The following is a 24,139-nucleotide window of genomic DNA, read 5'->3' as shown; positions in this document are numbered from 1 at the left end:
TTTTCATTGTGTTTGTCTTTTGCTTAAACTGTGCAATACAGTAGACTGTTGGCTTCCCAGCCAGTAGTCCTGTGGTAGGTTTCGTTTCTTTCCCTCAAGGAATGTATAAAATACATTCGCATATTAATACAGAGGAGTCGGAGAGTCGGAGTCGGAAGTACATAAAACTGAGGAGTCGGAGTCGGAACATTTATCTACCGACTCCACAGCCCTGCTTTTATGGGATGAAAATTAAAGAAAAGCAATAAAACATATGAACGAGAACATTTTAAATACATTTTAATCTTCTTGTGTGGTGCCTTAAAAATCTGCATTTGGTTGTCTATGTTATATTGATTTTATTGTTGTCTGTGACCTGGGTACAGAGATTTCCTCTCACTTCCTACTCCGGTGACACCCAGAGAAGAGAAATCTTCCTGATGGGAACAAAGACTGTAAGGCCCCGTACACACGGCCGGATCTGTCCGCTGATATTTGTCCGACGGACAGTTTCAGCGGACAGATCCGGTCATGTGTACAGCCGACCGGACCGGATTCCCGGCCGAGTGGACTTTTTCCAGCGGACTAAAATTTCCTAGCATGCTAAGAAATCTGTCCGCTGGAAACCTGTCCGTCGGACGTGTTCTGTCGTCTGTACAGACTCACCGGACATCTCCGACCGATCGCCATCCCTCGCATGCGTCGTACTGATTCGACGCATGCGTGGAAGCTTTGAACTTCAAGGCCGCCCACGTCGCCGCGGCGACTGCGCGGCCACGTCCCCGCGTATTGTTTACGCGCGGATTTCTGTCTGATGGTGTGTACAACCATCAGACAGAAATCTCCGGGCGGACATGTCCGCTGAAAACGGTCCGTCCGTGTGTACGGGGCCTAATAAATAGCACCACATTAATGCACTTCCATCCACAACAAATGACACCGCAATGCAATGGTCATGGGCCCCTAAGGGTTAAATGGGCAGTGGTAAATTAAATATAAACTGAAGGATTTTCTTACAGAACTAAACAACTGAAGTTCCTACATATAAATATATATATATATATATATATACACACACACACATATACACACACACTATATTCCCAAAAGTATTGGGACACCTGCCTTTAATACGCACATGAACTTTAATAGCAGGGCCACTTAAGCGACTTGGCAACCAGTCGCGGGCCACAATGAGCGGAGCGAGAGGATGACAGGCCCATGTCCACACTGCATATGCAGAGCAAACACAGACACAGCCCACTCTAGTCTATGGGCCATACGATCTGCCCAGACAGAAGGGGACAGATACATCTGCCGCTCCATAGAGGTGAATGGAGGGTCTGATTGGGTTGGACTGATCTTGTGAAAGGAGCCTAATGCCGCATACACACGATCGGATATTCCGACATCAAAAATGTGGATTTTCTTCCGACGGATGTTCTCTCAAATTTGTCTTGCATACACACGGTCACACAACTGTTGTCGGAAATTCCGATCGCCAAGAACACGGTGATATACAACACTACGACGAGCCAAGAAAAATTACGTTCAATATTTCCGAGTATGCGTAGGATTTCTGTGTGTTGAATTGCCTACACACGATCAGAATTTTCGACAGAAAATGCCCGATGGAGCATACACACGGTCTGATTTTCCGACAATAAGTTCACATCAAACATTTGTTGTTGGAATGTCCGATCGTGTGTACACGACATAAGGCCGCTTTCACACTGATGTGCTGTGGCTTTCCTGCAGGTTAGCTGCACTTTGCCATTGACTTCTAGTATATCCTGCAGGTGTAGTGCACTTTCTGAAAGTGCAACTAAACCTGCAGCTAATAACAGAAGTCTATGGCACAGTGCAGGTACCCGCAGATACGTTCATATATATATTCATTGTTATTTTATAGTACTTTACATGCCTTTAATCACTTCAATACAGGGCTTTAAAACCCACCTCCATACTGGGCCTATTCTGGCACTTCTCTCCTACATGTACAAATCATCATTCTTTTGCTAGAAAAAAATTACTCAGAACCCCCAAACATTATATATGTTTTTTTAGCAGACACCCTAGGGAATAAAATGGCGTTCATTGCAACTTTTTATCTTGCACGGTATTTGCGCAATCATTTTTCAAACGCCTTTTTTTTGTAAAAAAAATGATTTCATGAATAAAAAAAACAACAAAACAGTAAAGTTAGCCCAATTTTTTTGTAAAATATGAAAGATGATGTTACGCCGAGTAAATAGATACCTAACATGTCATGCTTTAAAATTGCGCACTCATGGAATGGCGCCAAACTTCCTTACTTCGTTAAAAATCTCCATAGGCGACGCTTTAAATTTTTTACAGGTTACCAGTTTAGAGTTACAGAGGAGGTCTAGTGCTAGAATTGTTGCACACGCTCTAACGAAAGCAGCGACACCTCACATGTGTGGTTTGAACGTTTACATACATGGGCGGGACTTACATGTGCGTTCGCTTCTGAGCGCGAGCTACCAGTGACAGGGGCATGTTAATTTTTTTTTTACTTATTTATTTATTTTTTACACTTTTTTTATTCCTATTACAAGGAATATAAACATCCCTTGTAATAGGAATAGTGTGTGACAGGTCCTCTTTAAGGAGAGATGCGGGGTCAATAAGATTCCACATCTCTCCTCCAGGCTGGAAAGAATGAGATTGTGAAAAAAAACTCACAGATCTCATTCTTACTAGCCGCAATTGCGGTTTGTTTACTTACGGGTACCCGGGCGTGACGTCATCACATCGCGCCCGGGCCTCCGACGGTCATAGAGATGACTGGTGACCATCTGGTCACCAGTCATCTCTAAGCCTCCCATCCGGCGCACGGCGATCATCTGTCCAGGCCCCCGATGGCACGGGAGAGCCCGGAGAAGCACCGGATGGCGGTGGGAGTGGGGGGGATGTCCCCTCCCGCCGCCTATAAGAACGATCAAGCGGCGAAACTGCCGCTATGATCGTTCTTATGGTGCGCAGGATCGCCGCTGGAAAAAAAAATGAAATCTGAATCATGCCTCTAGGTGCAGGCATCATTCAGATATTACCGCACAAAGTACAGGACGTCATATGACGTCCACCCGGGATAAAAGATCCCCTTTTTGGACGTCATATGACGGCGTGCGGTTTTGAAGTGGTTAATAACAGGCTTCCATTCTAGTATCACTGGCTGTTGCTGTCCCTGGCAGAGGGCATTTGGGATCACACCACCTGTGACAGGAGCCGGCGCTATACAGGAAGCAACAGCTAATGCGGCTCTGCTCCCTCCACATCCACTTGCTTCCTCTATCAGCAGCTTCATTCACAACACTGATGCTCTGGGATCGAGGGTCAGCAACCCGCATTCTGGGCTTGCCGACCCGCCATCCCAAAACAGGAGGTCGTGGGCCAGATCAGAGGGCTCCGTGGGCCACTGGTTGGGCACCCCTGTCTTAAGGCGTTAGCATACTAAGACATTTTGGAAAATGTCATGCTCCCAACTTTGTGGGAACAGTTTGGGGACGGCCCCTTTGTGTTCCACTATGACTGCGCACCAGTGCACAAAGCAAGATCATAAAGACATGGAGCGAGTTTGGGGTGGAGGAACTTGACTGGTCTGTACACAGTCCTGACCTTAACCAAAATACTGGCATAATTTGCACGTATGCGCATTAATTCTTGCTGAATCTTAGGGATAAATGAATATTCTGGCCAGCAGAAAGAGTTTTGCGCTCATACGCTTCTAAAGCGTGCATAATTAATTAAGTGCCAAAATGATCATATTTTTATAATTACTGCAATTAGCTGTCACAGTGATCAGATGTCTGCCCTCTCGCCTCCCAATCATAAACAGTGACTGTGACAGCACGATCACAGTGCTGGAGGTGCCAAGTGACACTGGCGGGGCACATATACAGGTACAGTATGTAGCAGCATGGCGTTAAAGCCAACTGCCATTTATGTTTGCGGTTGGTGTAAAGAAGCTAAAAGAAAAATCAGAGAGATTATTCTACACTCACTGGCCACTTTATTGGGTACACTTGTTCAATTGCCTGGTAACACAAATTGCTAATCAGCCAATCACATGGCAGTAACTGAATGCATTTACGCATCTAGACGTGGTAAAGGTGACTTATTGAAGTTCAAACCGAGCATCAGAATGGGGAAAAAAGGGGATTTAAGTGACTTTGAACATGGCATGGTTATTGGTGCCAGATGGGCTGGTCTGAATATTTCAAAAACTGCTGATCTACTGGGATTTTCACACACAACCATCTCTCGGGTTTACAGAGAATGGTCCAAAAAAGAGAAAACATCCAGTGAGCGGCAGTTGAGTGGATGAAAACGCCTTGTTGGTGTCAGAGCACAATGGGCAGACTGGTTCCAGATGATAGAAAGACAACAGTAACTCAAATAACCTCTCATTCCAACCAAGGTACAGTATGCAGAATACCATCTCTAAACATACAACACATCGAACATTGAAGCAGATGGGCTACAGCGGCAGAAGACCACACCGTGTGCCACTCCTGTCAGCTAAGAACAGGAAACTGAGGCTACAATTCACACAGGCTCACCAAAATTGGACAATAGAAGATTGGAAAAACATTGCCTGGTCTGATGAGTCTCGATTTCAGTTGCGACATTCAGATGTTGGGGTCAGAATTTGGTGTAAACAACATGAAAGCATGGATCCATCCTGCCTTGTATCAATGGTTCAGGCTGGTGGTGTAATGTTTTCTTGGCACACTTTGGGCCCCTTCGTGCCAATTGAGCATCGTTTATAAACCACGGCCTACCCGAGTATTGTTGCTGACCATGTCCACCTCTTTATGACTACACTGTCCCCATCTTCTGATGGCTCCTTCCAGCAGGATAATACACCAGGTCCCAAAGCTCCAATCATCTCACCACTTGTTTCTTGAACATGACAAGGGCATGTATTCCAATGGCCTCCACAGTCACCAAATCTCAAACCAATAGAGAACCTTTGGGATGTGGTGGAACTTAAGATTTGCATCATGGATGTGCAGCCGACAAATCTGCAGCAACTACATGATGCCATCATGTCACTATGGACCAAAATCTCTGAGGAATGTTTCCAACATCTTGTTGAATCTATGCCATGAAGAATTGAGGAAGGTCTGAAGGCAAAACGGGTCCAACCTGGTGCTAGCAGGGTGTAATTAGTAAAGTGGCCGGTGAGTGTAGATGGCAAATCAGTCATTATTGTCAAGTTATCAAATAATTCCTGAAGCTGCTAAATCTAGCCTGGCCACCTAGGCTTCAATCCGATGAACTCATAAAACATGTGATACACTATGACATCATAATGACATTGTATAGGCAGGACACCCAGAGATCTGACAGACAGACACATTTATTATTATGTAAACATTTGGACATGAAATGTACCACATTCTGCAGAGCAGACGCACACACCCACATAGGATATACCAAGATACACCTACAGCTTGTTCCCGTGTGCGCAGGATCATGTGTTCCAATGTTAGCGGGACCTGCAGCTGGGGGCGGAGTCACAGTGTCCCCCGGCCTCTTCACCCATGACGAGTGCGCACACACACACATATACACGCTCAGTCCCATCCAGCGTCTGCAAGACATGATGGTCCATGGCCCAGTAACACGCATGTTTTATGTTACATTGAGCATGCACGAACAAGATTTCCTCGTCACATCTCGGCTGGCTGTGGAAATGCGGCATGGTGGTTTCGGAGAGTACATGGATACGGGAGGGCTCGCTGTGCCTGTTGCAGGGGAGAAAGCCACAATTAAGGGGTAACAAAGGATAGGTGTGCAATACAAAAAGCATAGTGTGCCATTTTTGGGTTGATCCTTCTGTTGTGGTACACCACTAGCCCCGTGCTTCCAATAACACAGGATTAGAGAAAAGATATAAGGGTTGAAAAACCATTTTTTTTTTCTTTTAATAAAAATAACAAGCATGCCTATACTTACCTGCTCTGTGCAATCGTTTTGCACAGAGCAGCCCCGATCTTCTTTCTCTGGGTTGCCCCACCAGTGCTCCAGGCCCCTCCTCTTCATCTGGTGCCCTTACAGAAAGCCACTTTCCCTGGGGGCACCCATGCGTGCTCGCTCACGAGTCCACAGACAGCGTGACTCTGCCCCGCCCCCCTGCCTTGTCACTGGATTTGATTGTTACCAGCAGGAGCCACTGGCTTCTGCTGCTGTCAATCTGTCCAATGAGGAGATAGACAGTGGCTGACGCAAAGAAGGTTTTTCACCTTAATGCAAAGAAAGGCATTAAAGCTTTACCAAACCCACAACAGTAAAATCAGTCTGTATATGCAGCACAGCATGCTTGTTATACTCACTGTGGAACTTAAGGGGTTAATCCTCTGCAATGTGTAAAAAGGTTCTTTGATCCTGTATGGACAGATCCTTCCCTCCTGCATGGTCTCTCTTGGCAAGGCCAGAAAATACAGTGAGGGTAGTCCTCCTGCACATGCTTAGTTTTGTCTCGATTGCTGTAGAGAACATTTCCTTGTTCTCAGAGCTAGCCAGGTCACATGATATGGGCATCACACATGTGGGCGTGTATACAGGCTATAGTGGAAATCTCCTCCTACCTGAACACACAGCTCTGGACAAACTCTGCAGGTTATCGTGTGACTGTGGTATACAGATCAGCCAAAAAGGGTATATAGTGGCAGTATTTTAATGTAAAAAAAAGATTTATAAGCTGTAGGGGAGCAAATTAACTATTTTCATATTACTGGGTTTAGTAACACTTTAAGGTGAAAAACCTTGAGGCTTTACAACCACTTTAACCACTTCAGCCCCGGAAGAATTTACCCCCCTTCCTGACTGGGCCATTTTTTGCGATATGGCACTTTAACTGACAATGTGCAATGCTGTACCCAAACAAAATTGACGTCCTTTTTTCTTTTGGTGGTATTTGATCACCTCTGCGTTTTTTTTTTTTCGATATAAACAAAAAAAGAGCCACAATTTTGAAAAAATAAATAAAAAAAATTTACTTTGTGCTATAATATCCCCAAAAATGTTTTTAAAAAATCTAATTTCTTCATCAGTTTTGGTCAATATATATTTTTCTACATATTTTTGGTAATAAAAATCGCAATAAGCGTATATTGATTGGTTTGCGCAAAAGTTATAGCGTCTACAAACTATGGGAAAGATTTATGAAATTTTTATTATTATTTTTCTTTTTTTTTACTAGTAATGGCGGTGATCTGCGATTTTTAATCGGGACTGTGACGTTGTGGCGGACAGATCGGAAGCCTGAAGGTTTTTTACCTTCTATGCACTAAGGTAAAAACTTCTAGTATGCAGCCCCACCTAATAATTACCCGAGCCCGATCCAGCGATGTTCACGGGAGCGGCTGCTCTCCTGGGTCTCTACCTCCTCATTTCCTGAGAGAGGGAAGCAGGAACTATTAGCTCCCGCTGCTGTCAATCTCAGCGAGTGTGCACAAGTGTCCCCATAGGAAGTGGCTTGCTGTGGGGGCACTCGAAAAAGAGGAGGGGCCCAAAGTACTGGCAGGGGACCTGAGAAGTGAAGCATTGAGTTTGCTCTGTGCAAAATAGAGCAGACAAGTATAAAATGTTTGCAACGTAATTTTTTTTAACTAATATAATTTTAAGCTTTCTGGAAAATAATACTGTTGCAGTATATTGCTACATGTCAAGAATGTACGGTACTGTATTCACGCAAACTTTAATGTTACTTAAAAGGTAAACCTTAAAATAAACCAGCCAAACCTTCTGCTGTTCTCACTGCTAACCCATATGACCGTTGCAAACCCAAATGATGGTGTCACTCATCTTTCATTGCAGAATGAAAAAGAACCTGGGGAGCATCGGAATTTTCGATGGAAAAAGTCAGACTTTTTCCATCTGAATTTCGGACGGACTTAGATAGAGAGCAGGTTCTCAATTTTTCTGACGGAAAAAATTCCTATCGGAAAATCCGTTCGTCTGTATGAAAAATTCCGACGGGAAAAAAAACACGCATGCTCGGAAACAATTGGACGCATGCTCAGAAGCATCAAATTTTATTTTCTCGCCTTGTCGTAATGTTGTACCTCACTGCATTCTTGACCGTCGAAAGTTCAGAGAACTTTTGTGTGACCGTGTGTATGCAAGCCAATCTTGAGCGAAATTCCATCGGAAAAAACATCCAACTTTTTTACAATGGAAATTCCGCTGTGTACAGGGCATAAGGATGGCACCTTTCTTACAGCCTTGTGGAAGAGATCAGAGGCATATAAAAGGTGTACATTTTCTGTAAAGTGTACTATTGTTGTAGGCAATCAGCAGGTGAGTCTAATTGTATCCATTATAGCTCATGAGCTTTGTCTTTGCACGGGATGGTGACCACAGGCTCCGGTAGCCAGGGATTACCAGAAATAATATTTGCCCATTAGTTATAATGGATCAGAATCTAAACCCTCCCACACAACAGTTACATGTCTACAAGGCATCAAGGGCCAGATTCACAAAAGGGATACGCAGGCGTATCTGCTGATACGCCGTCGTATCCCTGTTTCTATCTATGCGGCTGATTCATAGAATCAGGTTACGCATAGATATTCCTAAGATCCGACAGGTGTAATTGTTTTACACTGTCGGATCTTAGGATGCAATACTGCGGCCGCCGCTGGGGGGAGTTCGCGTTGTAAACCAGCGTCGGGTATGCAAATTAGCACTTACGGCGATCCACAAAACTTTTTCCCGTCGGAAAGTCGCCGCAAGTGTTCGTTTGCCGTCGCAAAGATAGGGCTGCTTTTACAAAGTGTAAAATTAGTACACCATGTAAAAGTATACCTGTCTTTCCCGCGTCGCTTTCAATTTTTTTTAAACATTTTTTTTTTCCCGGCACAACTCTTTTTTACACGTCGCGATTCACAAAACCTCGGCACATCGTAACTTTGCGCAAAGCACGTCGGGAAATTTGCGTCGGGAGCATGCGCAGTACGTCCGGCGCGGGAGCGCGCCTAATTTAAATGGGACTCGCCCCATTTGAATTGGCCCGCCTTGCGCCAGACGGATTTAGGATACACCGCCACAAATTTCCAAGTAAGTGCTTTGTGGATCGGGCACTAACTTGGAAAATCTGCGGCGGTGTAACTTAAATCGTTTAAGTTACGTTGCGCCCGGGCTACGTGAATCTGGCCCCAAGTTCCCAATGACCCTGGAGGAGAATGCAGAGGACAGCAGTCATGACAGGTCAGGTGCTTTATCCTGCTCAAGCATGTCAATGTGACATGTCCAACAACAGGGCGTTATGGTAAATATGTACGTGAATTCCTATGGTAGACATCTGCATCCCTAAAGGGGTCCTCTTCCCCTCCCAAGGCTCTTTGCAATGTTGGAACATAAACACTTACTTGAATCACCGTGTTGTTCTGTGGTGGAAACCTAACCTGAGTGAAAGAGGAGAAAGGTGACACGTTACACACAGCACAAATCCCCAGGCTGCATATATCTGTCTATAATGGAACCTGTCCCACCTCTGTCCTTTCCATTGTGTATCTTCTCCTCTTCCTCGTCCGCTCCCTCCTCCGCTGAAAGAGAAAAGCCAAGGTAGTCAATGGCAGACCACTGAACACCCAACCTGTTGCCAGACCAATGGACGTTTTGGTGGTGTGACAACTTCCAGATGGTTGGTGGCTTCTGGGAACAGATGACCATCACCTGAAGTGTACATTACCAAGTGCATCATAAACCCTATTTACCTCACTGCTGCCCCTACCAAGACTGCCCGTGTACGAGTCTTGGATCACATATCTTTCATACTCTCCATACACAAATATTTATCTTGTCCTACAATCGTGCCATCTATGTTGCCACAAAGCTCTCAGAGATATGGCAGGCAGGGCTGTCTTAATGCATGGCACTGCCCAGGGGCCCCAGGTGCATGGGGGCCCCATGATAAATCTCTCATCACATCATACTTGCCAACTGTCCCAGATTGGGCAGGACAGTCATGCTTTTTACCAAGTCCATGTCACGGGCAGCATCCCAAACCCTGTACTGTGCCAATCCCCCCCCCCCCCCCCCTCTTTGTGTTGTCTTTGATTTATGGCATGTTTTAAAATCTATTTTATTGAAATTACTAATGAATAATAATTTAATTCCATCAACGTTTAATACTTCAATTCTTGAGAGCAGGTGCATAAATTGGGTCAGGCTGGTAGGGGCTACAGTGCTTTGCCCAAGGGCACACAATGGCTTTAAGACGGTCCTGATGGCAGGAAGTCACATGGGCTATCGTAAAGGTCTGAATCTGACTGGCTCACCATTCTTTGATGGGGGTCATGTGACCCCGTTGTGTCCTGGCTCCTGCAGCCTGCAAGAGCCTACAGATGCAGATAGGTAAATAGGTCTTCGAAAATCTTAGCTTGGAGGACAGCCAGGGCATAGGTGAATCGGTCTGATGCTGCATCTGTGCCCTGCAATCTCTAATGGTGAGAACTGAGCTATTATTCACCGCTGATTGCTCCGTTCTCTTCGCTGCTTTGAGCAGAGAGCTGGTGCAGGCTCTCATCGGCTCACCGACAGGCTGAGCTGGGTGCATCCCAACCATATGGTCGCGATCTTTGCTGAGCCTGGACAGGGTCTGTGACGTCAGCTGACAGCGGGCTTCAGCCTGCTGTCTGCTAAAAACGGGTCACAGGAGTGCAGAACGAACTGCAATCCTGTGATTCACTTTGGCTGTACTTCTCTTTTAAACAGGCCATGGATAGGTTGAAATAAAGCCTCTTTAGTAGGTTTTTTTCCCCAATCAGTCTGCTGGTCATACAAGTCATCTATAACTAGCTTAAGGCTTTAAAGGGGTTGTAAAGGTAATTTTTTTTCCTAAATAGCTTCCTTACCTTAGTGCAGTCCTCTTTCACTTACCTCATCCTTCCATTTTGCTTTTAAATGTCCTTATTTCTTCTGAGAAATCCTCACTTCCTGTTTTTCTGTCCCAAACTCCACACAGTAATGTGAGGCTTTCTCCCTGGTGTGGAGTGTCGTGCTCGCCCCCTCCCTTGGACTACAGGAGAGTCAGGACGCTCTCTACGTAGAGAAAGGAGCTGTGTGTTAGTGGGGGTCCTGACTCTCCTGTAGTCCAAGGGAGGGGGCGAGCAAAACACTCCACACCAGGGAGAAAGCCTTGCATTTCGGTGTAGTTGTAGACAGAAGAACAGGAAGTGAGGATTTCTCAGAAGAAATAAGGACATTTAAAAGCAAAATGGAAGGATGAGGTAAGTGAAGGAGGACTGCACTAAGGTAAAGGAAGCTATTTAGGAAAAAAAAATTGTACCTTTACAACCCCTTTAAGGCACCTTTAATTATGACATCACCAGCAGAGCAGAATGTGAAGCAGAATGTTGTGGCACATTATTACAAATAACTGCCGGCAACAGGTGAAGCCAGTAGGTGACCTGGATCAGTGACCAGAAAACACCACCTCTGTTCTACAGTCATCACACTTTATCATTATTAATGTCTCAGCCCATGGAATGTGATGTGCATTGTAGATGGAGTCTGGTGATCCAAACTGATTGCAGGCTTCTAGAATCTTCACTGTTAACCTGGCACTGTCAGGGTCAATAACAAACACAAAAAAACAGCCTGTAAAAGAAGAGACTATGTACTTACCTATTCGGCAGCCCATGTCTTAATATGCTGTTGCTTCGCTGCTCCTCAGTCACTGCTGGTGTTCAGCACTTCTGGGTATGTTAATAGCTAACCCTCCCACCACACACAGTGGTTTCTCCCACATGCATCACTGCAGGATGTACCAGGCAATGGAAGAAACCACAGTGTACGGCAGGGGGAGCAGGCACTTAGCCTACCTGACTGGTTGGATACTTGCAGCAGCTGGTGAGCAGCAAAGCGGCAGAATTTCAAGCCTCTGGAAAAGTAAACAGCAAGCCTCTTCACAACAGTACCAGCCCACTTCTGTGTTACAGTGCCACTTTTTATATTCTCCATCATAGGCGTGTGCAAGGGGTGTGCCAGCTGTGTCTAGGCACATGGGTTGGCAACCTGTCAATGGTGGGCAGGTGACAGGTAAACCACAATCCTTCCTTGCCAACCCTTTAGAACCTGGACAGAAGAGGTGGCGGGGTGGAATTTAGTGGAAGCGATCTGTATTTTCCTCCTGCAGCAGCTGAAAGTAGGCTTCTCCTCCTCTCCCTTTTGTCAACATTCAGCTGCCACAGGAGGAAAATATAGGGGATCAGTACTAATATATGCTACCCCTCCTTTCGCTGTTCCTCTTCCTTCTGTTGCAGTCTTGCTCCCCCTTCCTCCCATTGTTTCAGGATAGAGCGGGGAAGAGGCCAATAAGTATGTCAAACATATATGTTGGAGCTTTGGGGCGCACACCTATGTTCTCCATAATATAAAATAAATAGAAAATCCAGCTGGGATGGTGAGAGCACCTCAGAATGGCCACAGCATCTCATCACAGAGATATTACCACCAGACTCCTTGACAGATATAACAAACTGGTTTAAATCCTGAGCACCCCCTAAACATGGATCCCCTATAGATTCAGTAGGCACAGCACTCCTGGTCAGGCCCACATCCTCTTGCCACATGATTTCACGCAACCTATATCCCTCTCTCTGAGAATTATGAAGAAGGACAATGCTCAATTCCAATTAGGCTTGGTCAGAGATTCTGCGCCTTTCACTCTCAAAGGATACCTGACAATTTAGACCTTTAGTGTCCAAAGAGTAATTAATAAACAGGATGAGAGCTGGGAGCACTCTGCAGGCAGGCTGTGTCCTCTCATTCAGTTTTAAGGTAGAATGTTCACATTTGTCCAATTGGCACATTCAGCAGCTTAGAGAAAGTTACGGGTCACGTACCTGAGTGCAGCTCCTTCACCAGGGAAGACATTGTGTTTGTAATGGAGTCTGCGGCTACTAGTAAGTCGCTGCGAAGGTTTCTTCTGGTACCTGGAGTATAAGAGAAGAGGACATGGTGATTTCACAGTCTTTGGCCACACTGGGTAGCCATGCTGGGGGTAAACCAACGTCCAATCACAGCAAAGCACAGTCTGACTAATCAGAAGGGCAGGCTCTAGATTACTAAACAGATTCTCAAATAACAAAAAAACAGTAGATCAATTATAGAAAATAAATACGCATTCTAAAAGGTAGATGGGCAGTATAGTGGCTGGTTACACTGGCTGGTTACAGTGGCTGGATGCCTTAGTTGGTTATGGTGGCTGGTTACACTGGCTGGCTATGGTGGCTGGATGCATTAGTTGGTTATGGTGGCTGGTTACACTGGCTGGCTAGGGTGGCTGTATGTATTGGTTGGTTATGGTGGCTGGTTACACTGGCTGGATGCATTGGTTGGTTATGGTGGCTGGTTACACTGGTTGAATGCATTGGTTGGTTATGGTGGCTGGATACACTGGCTGGCTATGGTGGCTGGATGCATTAGTTGGTTATGGTGGCTGGTTACACTGGCTGGCTATGGTGGCTGGATGCATTGGTTGGTTATGGTGGCTGGTTACACTGGCTGGCTATGGTGGCTGGATGCATTAGTTGGTTATGGTGGCTGGTTACACTGGCTGGCTAGGGTGGCTGGATGTATTGGTTGGTTATGGTGGCTGGTTACACTGGCTGGCTATGGTGGCTGGATGCATTGGTTGGTTATGGTGGCTGGTTACACTGGCTGGCTATGGTGGCTGGATGTATTGGTTGGTTATGGTGGCTGGATGAATTGGTTGGTTATAGTGGCTGGTTACACTGGCTGGCTATGGTGGCTGGTTACACTGGCTGGATGCATTAGTTGGTTATGGTGGCTGGTTACACTGGCTGGCTAGGGTGGCTGGATGTATTGGTTGGTTATGGTGGCTGGTTACACTGGCTGGCTATGGTGGCTGGATGCATTGGTTGGCTATGGTGGCTGGTTACACTGGCTGGCTATGGTGGCTGGACGCATTAGTTGGTTATGGTGGTTGGTTACACTGGCTGGCTATGGTGGCTGGATGCATTAGTTGGTTATGGTGGCTGGTTACAATGGCTGGCTAGGGTGGCTGGATGGTTACACTGGCTGGCTATGGTGGCTGGACGCATTAGTTGGTTATGGTGGCTGGTTACACTGGCTGGCTAGGGTGGCTGGATGTATTGGTTGGTTATGGTGGCTGGTTACACTGGCTGGCTATGGTGGCTGGACGCATTAGTTGGTTATGGTGGCTGGTTACACTGGCTGGCTATGGTGGCTGGACGCATTAGTTGGTTATGGTGGCTGGTTACACTGGCTAGCTAGGGTGGCTGGATGTATTGGTTGGTTATGGTGGCTGGTTACACTGGCTGGCTAAGGTGGCTGGATGTATTGGTTGGTTATGGTGGCTGGTTACACTGGCTGGCTATGGTGGCTGGATGTATTGGTTGGTTATGGTGGATGGTTAGTAAACTGTATAGTATATTTGCCCCTAAACTGGCCATTGCACAGAGCAGGTAAGAGCCGGTTCAGACAGGGGCAAACTGACTTACAGCACGACTTTAGCGCGACTTGGAGCAACTTACAATGCCACTTAAAGCGGGGGTTCACCCTATAAACCCCCCAAAAAATTTTTTTTTTTCTTCTACCATAAAATCAGGCATTGTAGCGCTAGCTACAGTATGCCTGTCCCGATTTTTTTATCCCCGTACTCACCGTGTACTCGTACATCGAAGATACCGACTCCCCTCGGGGAATGGGCGTGCCTATGGAGACGGAGGATGATTGACGGCCGGCTCTGGCGCGTCACGCTTCTCCGGAAATAGCCGAAATAGGCTTGGCTCTTCACGGCGCCTGCGCATAGCCTGTGCGCAGGCGCCGTGAAGAGCCGAGACCTACTCCGGCTGTCTTCGGGGAGAGTGACGTGCCAGGGCCGGCCGTCAATCATCCTCCCTCTCCATAGGCACGCCCATTCCCCGCGGGAGCCGAAATCTATAATGTATGAGTACACAGTGAGTACGGGGGTAAAAAAATCGGGACAGGCATACTGTAGCTCGCGCTACAATGCCTGTCTCGATGGAAAAATCATGTCAGTGAGGGTGAACCACCGCTTTAAAGTTGCCTACAGGACAGGCGACTTTGGCTGTGGCCAATCACAGAATAATTAGCTCTGTGGGAGGGAGGGATTTGCCGGAGTAAACTATTTTCTTTTCCTGTAAAGTTGCTTCAGTTAAGACAGAGATCCGACTTTGGAGGCAACTTCCATTGAAATCAATGGGTACAAGTTGCCTTGAAGTCGTACAGGAACCTTTTCTGAAGTCGGAGCGACTTCAGTAGTGTACATTAAGACGGCTCCATCCACTTCCATTGAATTTCTCTTGTCGCGCGACTTGGGGGCGAAACAAGTCGGATCCCAAGTCGCGGTAGTGTGAACCGGCACCAAGTAGAACACGTTTGTTATTTTAAATAAAAAGCAAAACAAAGCTTTAATGTCGCTTTATGCGAACAATGCACGTAGTTCAAGGAGTTAGGCCTTACCGTGTGCAAAGGCTTCCTGTACATCGCCCAGCCCCGCTATGGAGTCCTGAGGTACATGGGTGGGAGTGGAACCAGCTGAGGTGGAGCGGACTGGCATAGGCATAGGACGACTGGCACCATGGCTTGGCGAGGAGTGTGGAGAGCTGGCGGCTTGGGCCTGGAATAAAAGGAATAACACAGATTGAGCTATTGCTACTAATAAATTAGGGATTCTCAAGGAGAGTTTTATGCTGGTCCGAATATAGATCTGTCCATGCAAGCTTTAGCCTCTGTTCACCCCCCCCCCCCTGTTTTAACCTGGTGATCTGGCCAGTAACGCACCTCCTGTATTACCTACACTCTGGATGAAGGAGCACCTTTGGATAGCAGCATTGTCAGTCTGGGGCGACGAGAGTGTTAAATGCACTAGCAGATTTAAATACACTAACAAAGTGAAGCCAGAATTCAGCTCACACAGCAGTTACACAAGCAGGGAGAGCAAACAATTTTTTTTTCTTTTGGGATAAAGGTTGTGCTGTTACACTTGTGTAAAAATATAATACAATGCATAGTCATGGTTAATGTACATATTACTGTGAATTGAGGATTTAAATAGTTAATTTCTTTAACCGCTTAAGGTCTGCCTCCTGCACATATATGTCAGGAGAATGGCACGGACAGGCATATAAACCTATATGTACGTCCCCTTTAAATGCCTGTCCTTGTGGTCGCACGCGCGCCACCGCCGGTGCGTTAGCGACCCTGCCACCATCCCCGTGAGTTGGACAGCGGGTCCCGCGGACTCGATCACTGCGGGGATCCCCGCGATCGTCTCACGGAGGTATAGAGCGGGGAGATGCTTGTGTAAACAAGAATCTCCCCGCTCTGACTAGTGACAATGTAACTGATCTCAGCTCCGTGTACTCGGAGCGGTGATAAGTGTCATGTGACACAGAGCCCATCCCCCCTACAGTAAAAAACACTATGCAGGGAACACTTTACCTCTACAGCATCCCCTAGTGGTTAACCCCTTCACTGCCAGTGTCATTTTCACAGTAATCAGTGCATTTTTCTAGCACTGATCGCTGTGAAAATGACAATGGTCCAAAAAATGTGTCAAAAGTGTCCGATGTGTCCGCTATAATGTCGCAGTCACAAAAAAAATCTGATCGCCGCCATTACTAGTAAAAAGAAAATGATAAAAATGACATAAAACTATCCCCTATTTTGTAAACGCTATAACTTTTGCGCAAACCAATCAATATATATTTTTGAGGATATTTATTATAGCAAAAAGTAAAAAATATTGAATTTTTTTCAAAATTGTTGCTATATTTTTGTTTATAGCGCAAAAAATAAAAACCACAGAGGTGATCAAATACCACCAAAAGAAAGCTCTATTTGTGGGAAAAAAAGGACGTCAATTTTGTTTGGGAGCCACGTCGCACGTCTGTGCAATTGTCAGTTAAAGCGTCGCAGTGCTGAATCGCAAAAAGTGGCCTGGTCCTTTAGCTGCAAAATGGTCCGGGGCTTAAGTGGTTAAACCATTGTTCATTAGCCTCTGTATAGTTGGTTAATATACTGCCATCTTGTGGTTATTGCACCATCTTTTTCTGCCTTTTTTTTCCTGTGTCCCGCCCACTTGTGATGCATTTCCTTTTCCCTTCCATTGTCTGTTTGGGATAAAAGATGGTCGCTTGTCTCTAAGCCTCATGTAATCTGCTTGCATCCGGGAACACATTACCAGGTTTTCATCTGCAAATACTGTCTTTTCAATCATCTGCTACATCTTGTTGTCTGTTATACCTGCTGCATTCAATAAAGATCTGCTTGGATGGTATTTGGTGAGATCCGCTATCTGATAAAGGATTTCCGCTGTGATTACACCTGCTTATTCCGGGTCGGCATAGAGGTCTCAGCAAGGGATAAGTCCCTATTACAACAGTTGGAGTCAGAATAAAGGTTTTACATGAAGAAATACAAGCTGACTATTGTAAGCACACACCCCTATCAGTGATAAATGGCTTGTGTCAAAACTCTTAACTGATACATTTGCAGGAGAGCTTGTTCTGTTGAAAAACAATAGACTTAAAGTGATACTAAAAACACACACAGGGCCAGATCCACAAAGAAGTTACGTCGGCGTATCTATTTATACGCTGTGTAACTTCTAGGATGCTCCGTCGTATCTTTGTTTTGTATCCACAAAACAAGATACGACTGAATGGGGGCTCGATCCGACTGACGTACGTCTTAGTACGCCGTCGGATCTTAGGTGCATATTTACGCTGGCCGCTAGGTGGTGCTTCCGTTAATTTCCGCGTAGAGTATGCAAATTAGCTAGATACGCCGATTCTCAGAACATACGTCCGGCCGGCGCATTTTTTTACGTCGTTTACGTAAGGCTTTTTTCGGCGTAACGTTACCCCTGGGTCTACGAGACGTACGCAATGTTAAGTATGGACGTCGGGCCAGTGTCGAATTTTCCGTCGTGTACGTCGTTTGCGTAAAACGTTAGCGAATAGGGCTTTGCGTAAATTACGTTCACGTCGAAAGCATTGACTATTTACGTGATTTCGAGCCTGCGCACTGGGATACCTCCACGGACAGGGCATGCGCCGCTCAAAAAAAACGTCATTTACATGGGGTCAAGTTGAATTAACATAAAACACGCCCACATCTTTGTCATTTGAATTCCGCGCCCTTACGCCGACACATTTACGCAACGCGGCTGTCACTTAAGACGCAAGTGCTTTGTGAATACAGCACTTGCCTCTCAAAGTAGCGGCGGCGTAGCGTTACTACGATAAGCTACGCCTGCTTAAAATTACGCCGATCTACGTGGATCTGGCCCACACTGTTTAATTTCCATTGTTCCTTTTATTTCTGTATGTGGATGATGGCACTGTAATTATTTTAATAATAATAAAAAAAAACATCTAAGTACCATTTTCCTAATGGATATAGAGCCGTCACATGACCCAGCTCTATCCCAGCCTGTCTGCAGGGAAACATAAGCAGGAGGAGCTTCTAGTGCTCTTCTGCTGGTCACATGTTCACAAAAAAAAAAACATCCTTTGGAGTACAGAGTCAAAATATATAAATAATATCAAATTGTTTTAAATTGGCATACAGATATACATTTGAAATCAAATCTTTATTATTTTTGGCAATAACATGGTGTGGGAGAATTTCTGCCAGTCATAGGCCAGTCACGCCCCTCCAGGCTGTGTCTTAGAATAAGAGGGAGATGAAGCCTCCATCAATCTACATGTAATATCCTGCCCTCATTGTGTTTAGCTGGTTAGTGAGCATGGAGGAGGGAGTGAGTGGGCTGTCACTCACCATTGTGTATACACCCACATGTGTGACTCTATAGTTACATGGGCTGCTCAGATGTGATAGGGAAGAAATGCTCAGCATAGAAACTCACTGAAATCTGAGCATGTGCAGAGTTGCTGCCAAAGTTGCAAAATTCCTAGGTGAATTGGGGATATGGGAAGAAGGTGGAGATAGAGAGCATCAGAGGATCAACAAAGGTTTTTTTTTTTGCATAATACAGAAAAGAATCTCATAGTGACCGAGTAAGTATGAATAGCATGTAATACACCATTCATTGGTAGTTTTTTATGATGTGGGTTTAGTGACCCTTTAACCACTTCAGCCCCGGACCATTATGCAGGTAAAGGACTGACTGGTAATTGGCGTCCTTTTTTCCCCACAAATAGAGCTTTCTTTTGGTGGTATTTGATCACCTCTGCGGTTTTTATTTTTTGCGCTATAAACAAAAATAGAGCGACAATTTTGAAAAAAATGCTATATTTTTTACTTTTTGCTATGATAAATATCCCCAAAATATATATATATATATATATATATATATATATATATATATATATATATATATATAAAAATTACTCAGTTTAGGCCGATACGTATTCTTCTACATATTTTTGGTAAAAAAAAAAATATATCGCAATAAGCGTTTATTGATTGGTTTGCGCATAAGTTATAGCGTTTACAAAATAGGGGATAGTTTTATGGCAGTTTTATAAATTATAATTTTTTTTAATAGTAATGGCGGCGATCAGCGATTTTTTTCGTGACTGCGACATTATGGCGGACAAATCTGACACTTTTGACACATTTTTGGGACCATTGTCATTTATATAGCAATCAGTGCTATAAAAATGCACTGTGATTACTGTGAAAATGGTCAATGGCAGTGAAGGGGTTAACCACTAGGGGGTGCTAAAAGGTTAAGTGTGCCCTAAGGTAATGATTCTTACTGTAGGGGGGGCGTGGCTGGACGTGTGATGTCACTGATCGTCGTTCCCTATGACAGGGAACAGACGATCAGTGACAAGCCACAAAGAATAACGGGGAAGGTTTGTTTACACTTACCTCTCACCATTCTTCAGCTCCTGTGACCCGATCACGGGACGCCGGCGGCGATCTGGTCCCGCGGACGCGGTCACGGAGCTTCGGACCGGGACGGCGGGCGGCACGTGACCCACGGCTGAGCACTTAACCACTTACCCCCCGGACCATATTGCTGCCCAAAGACCAGAGTACTTTTTGTGATTCTGGACTGCGTCGCTTTAACTGACAATTGCGCGGTCGTGCGACGTGGCTCCCAAACAAAATTGGCGTCCTTTTTTTCCCACAAATAGAGCTTTCTTTTGGTGGTATTTGATCACCTCTGCGGTTTTTATTTTTTGCGCTATAAACAAAAATAGAGCGACAATTTTGAAAAAAATATATATTTTTTACTTTTTGCTGTAATAAATATCCCCCAAAAATATATAAAAAAAAATTTTTTTTCCTCAGTTTAGGCCGATACGTATTCTTCTACCTATTTTTCGTAAAAAAAATCGCAATAAGCGTTTATTGATTGGTTTGCGCAAAAGTTATAGCGTTTACAAAATAGGGGGTATTTTTATGTAATTTTTCTTAATATATTTTTTTTACTAGTAATGGCGGCGATCAGCGATTTTTTTTCGGTACTGCGACATCATGGCGGACACTTCGGACACATTTTTGGGGCCATTGGCATTTTTATAGCGATCAGTGCTATAAAAATGCATTGGATTACTATAAAAATGCCACTGGCAGGGAAGGGGTTAACACTAGGGGGCGGGGAAGGGGTTAAGTATGTTCCCTCTGTGTGTTCTTACTGTGGGGGGGTGGCCTCACTAGGGGAAACACTGATCCTCGGTTCATACATTGTATGAACGGAAGATCAGCATTTCCCCCGCTGACAGGACCGGGAGCTGTGTGTTTACACACACAGCTCCTGTTCCCTGCTCTGTACCGAGCGATCGCATGTGCCCGGCGGCGATCGCGCCCGCCGGGCACACGCACGGGAGTCGGGGGCGAGCGGGGGGTGCGCGCGCGCCTCCGGGGGTGCGCGGGGGCGCGCGCGCGCCCCCTAGTGGCGGCTAAAAGAGAGGACGTATAGCTACGGGCTCTCGCCTAGGAGAGCCGCCCTGCCGCCGTATAATGACGGTGGCTGGTCGGCTAGTAGTTAAAGGGCAACGTACTTGTACGAGCCTGTGCCCTTCTGCCCACGTATATAGGCGTTAGGTGGTCCTCAAGTGGTTAAAGAGGAACTGCAGTCTGCTGACATAATTTGTAATAAAAACATCTTTGCCATTCTGAAGCTTCCCTCCAACCACTTTGCATATTATTTTATACATACTGTGATTCTGTACTTGCCAAATATTCTGCAGCAATCTCCCTCCACTGGCCCAGATTCAAGAAGCACTTGCGCCCGCGCAACCATAGTTGCGCGGCGCAAGTGCTTACTTGCTCCGGTGTAACGAGTGCTCCTGATTCAGGAACCTCGTTACACCGAATGCAGCCTAGGATGTGACAAACATAAGCCTCCTTATGCCTTCACATCCCAGGCTGCATTCTTGCGTTGGCCGCTAGGGGGCGCGGCCTTTGTGATCGGCGTGTAGTATGCAAATTGCATACTACCACCGATTCACAAAAGTTGCGCGGGCCCTGCGTACGCAAGGTACGGAGTTTCCGTACGGCGACTTTAGCATAAGGTTGCTCCTGCTAATAGCAGGCGCAGCCAATGCTAAAGTATAGCTGCGCCTCCAGCTCGCGACGTTCAAATTTCACGTCGTTTACGTAAGTGAACCGTGAATGGCGCTGGAGGCCATTCACGTTCACTTACAAGCAAATGACGTCCTTGCGACGTCATTTGCCACAATGCACGTCGGGAAAGTTTCCCGACGGAGCATGCGCTGTTCGCTCTGCGCGGGAGCGCGCCTAATTTAAATGATTCCCGCCCCCGGCGGGATCATTTACATTAGGCAGCCTTGCGCCCGGCTGCTTAGCATATTGCCCGCGCAATTTACGGAGCAACTGCTCCGTGAATCGCGGGCAAAGCGCAATATTTGCGTGGGCGCAGAGAAAAAAATTTGCTCTTTGCCCACGCAAATATTGCGCGATTCTACTTGAATCTGGGCCACTGAGTCTGGCTGCAAACATTTTAATTGTGGGCAGCGGAAGCTGCTGCCTGTTCACTTCCTGGATTTACACCTCCAGCTCTGCAGCGCTCATTGGCCCTCTTATGACTCACCCCCTCCCCCTCCCTTCCTGGCAAACTCTCAGGAGAGTGAGAGAGAGCTTTGCATGATGTCATAAGCCTAGGCTAATGACCAGACAAGAAACAGGAAGTGGGCTGTATAAGGTATTTACTGGCAGAAAAAATAAATACAAATTACTATCCATAGTTAAAACAACAAGGGCAGAAGATTTAATAGATGCCCATCATCCTACAGAGCAACCACTCCTAATACAAGCCTACTTTCAACAGTATGAAGACAGAATTTAGGTAGAAGGAACTGGCCTAGTCACAGAATAACATTTCATGACTTATAAAAAGGAATGGATAACTAAACAAGGTTTCTGTATATCTGGCGGAACTCCTTAATGAGGAACAATGAACATGCAGAGATTACAATGGACAGATTTTCAGGACTGTGCCACAGATTCCCGGTTTACTACGAAAAGGGAAATAAAGGAAAATAAACACACAAATGCTACTAGCGCTCATAATAAAACACAGATGGAGGCTGAGAGAGCTGGCACATTTCCCAAACTGAGACAGTCTGCGCCAGAATCCAACCATCCCCAGCCTGGAGATATGCAATGCATTGTGGGGGTTATACTAAACCATGGGAAATGGCCTGATTTATAGAATAGAGATATCTATATAGATATGGATATATTACAGCAAGGCTCCTTATCTGTCTTGGCCCAGAACTTTACAGAGGTGTGTCCACCCATTCCAGGGCTCCAGAATTACCTCTCTTTAAAATGGGTGTAAACCTCAGACATAAAATATGAACAAAGCATATCCGTCTATAGTGTGTACTTGTCTCAATTAAGAACACCAAGGGGCTGATTTACCAAGCCGTTGCTCCATAATTCGGGCTCTTACGCACGCCGCTCCACTACGCTGGAAAAATATTGGTAAATACCAAGCGGCGTAGCTGCCTTTGCGTGGCTTGAAGCGGCGCACGTGAATGCCCAAATCGTTTTCAGCTTACGCTGACCATGAAGGGGAACTTCTAGCCAAATAAAAAAAAAAAACGGCGTGGGTTCCCCTCCAGAAGCATACCAGGCTCTTAGGTTTGGTCTGGATCGTAAGGGGGAAAACCTACGCCGACAAAACGGCGTGGGGGTTCCCCCAAGATCCATACCAAACCCTTATCCATGCACGCCGCCTGGCCGGACAGGAATGGGGGTGGGGACGAGCGAGCGGCCCTCCCCTCCTGAGCCGTACCAGGCCGCATGCCCTCAACATGGGGGAGTGTGTCCTTTGTAGCAGTGGGGGCATTGCGCCCCCACCCCAAAGCACTCTTGTCTCCATGTCAATGGGGACAAGGGCCTCTTCCCGACAACCCTGGCCATTGGTTGTCGGGGTCTGCGGGCGGGGCCTTATCGGAATCTAGGAGCCCCCTTTAATAAGGAGGCCCCCAGATGCCGGCCCCCCACCCTATGTGAATGAGTATGGGTACATCGTACCCCTACCCATTCACCTGGGGGAAAAATGTTAAGTTAAAAAAACACACTACACAGGTTTTTGAAATAATTTGTCACTTGGGGGGTCTTGCGCCGGACCCCCCTTTCTTCTTTAAGCTCTTTTACAGGGGGGGGTAGGCCTGGTCTTCTCTGCTGTTTTCTGCGCGGGGTGGGGGAGCCGGTCTTCTCTGTTCCCTCTTCTGCCGGGCTCCAGCGCGGGGCCTGGTCTTCTCCTCCGCTGTCTTCTCTGTTCCCTCTTCTGCCGGGCTCCAACGCGGGGCCCGGTCTTTTCGTCCGCTGTCTTCTCTGTTCCCTCTTCTTCCGGGCTCCAGCGCTGGGTCCAGTCTTCTCCTCCGCTGTCTTCTCTGTTTCTTCTTCTGCCGGACTCCACCGCGGGGGCCGGGTCTTCTCTTCTAGCAATGTTGACACGACGAGCTCTCCCGCTGTAATGCCGTGTGAGCGTTGCGCAAATACTTATATAGGCATGGGGCGTGGTCGCCGGGTGATTGTTACATCACATTCCCATCATGCCCCGGGAATCTAATGCAGTGTTTTTCAACCTTTTTTTCAACCAAGGCACACTTTAAAATCTGTCAGAATCTCGAGGCACACCAAACAAAAAATTTGGGGG

At 46.2% G+C, this 24,139-nt stretch overlaps 1 protein-coding gene across 7 annotated transcripts in view; it reads right to left on the bottom strand.

Moving 5' to 3' along the window:
- Positions 1-5,345: 5,345 nt before the first annotated feature.
- DTNB (dystrobrevin beta) overlaps positions 5,346-24,139 on the bottom strand; it is a 241,174-nt gene continuing 222,380 nt past the window's right edge. For 4 of the 7 annotated variants that reach the window (XM_040348230.1, XM_040348234.1, XM_040348236.1 and 1 more), the window contains 5 exons: positions 15,487-15,643; positions 12,861-12,950; positions 9,504-9,557; positions 9,381-9,411; positions 5,346-5,753 (listed from right to left, as the gene is read on the bottom strand). In XM_040348230.1, coding sequence (XP_040204164.1) covers positions 9,386-9,411; positions 9,504-9,557; positions 12,861-12,950; positions 15,487-15,643 — 327 coding nt within the window. In that variant the 3' untranslated portion in view covers positions 5,346-5,753; positions 9,381-9,385. Of the gene's footprint in view, positions 5,754-9,380; positions 9,417-9,503; positions 9,558-12,860; positions 12,951-15,486; positions 15,644-24,139 lie in introns of all 7 variants that reach the window. The other 3 variants (XM_040348233.1, XM_040348231.1, XM_040348232.1) reach the window with 3 other exon arrangements.

This window comes from Rana temporaria, chromosome 4 (genome assembly GCF_905171775.1).
Source record: "Rana temporaria chromosome 4, aRanTem1.1, whole genome shotgun sequence".
Classification (NCBI taxonomy): domain Eukaryota; kingdom Metazoa; phylum Chordata; class Amphibia; order Anura; family Ranidae; genus Rana; species Rana temporaria.
Note: the sequence above shows the minus strand (reverse complement) of the source record. Positions and strands in the feature narration are given on the sequence as shown.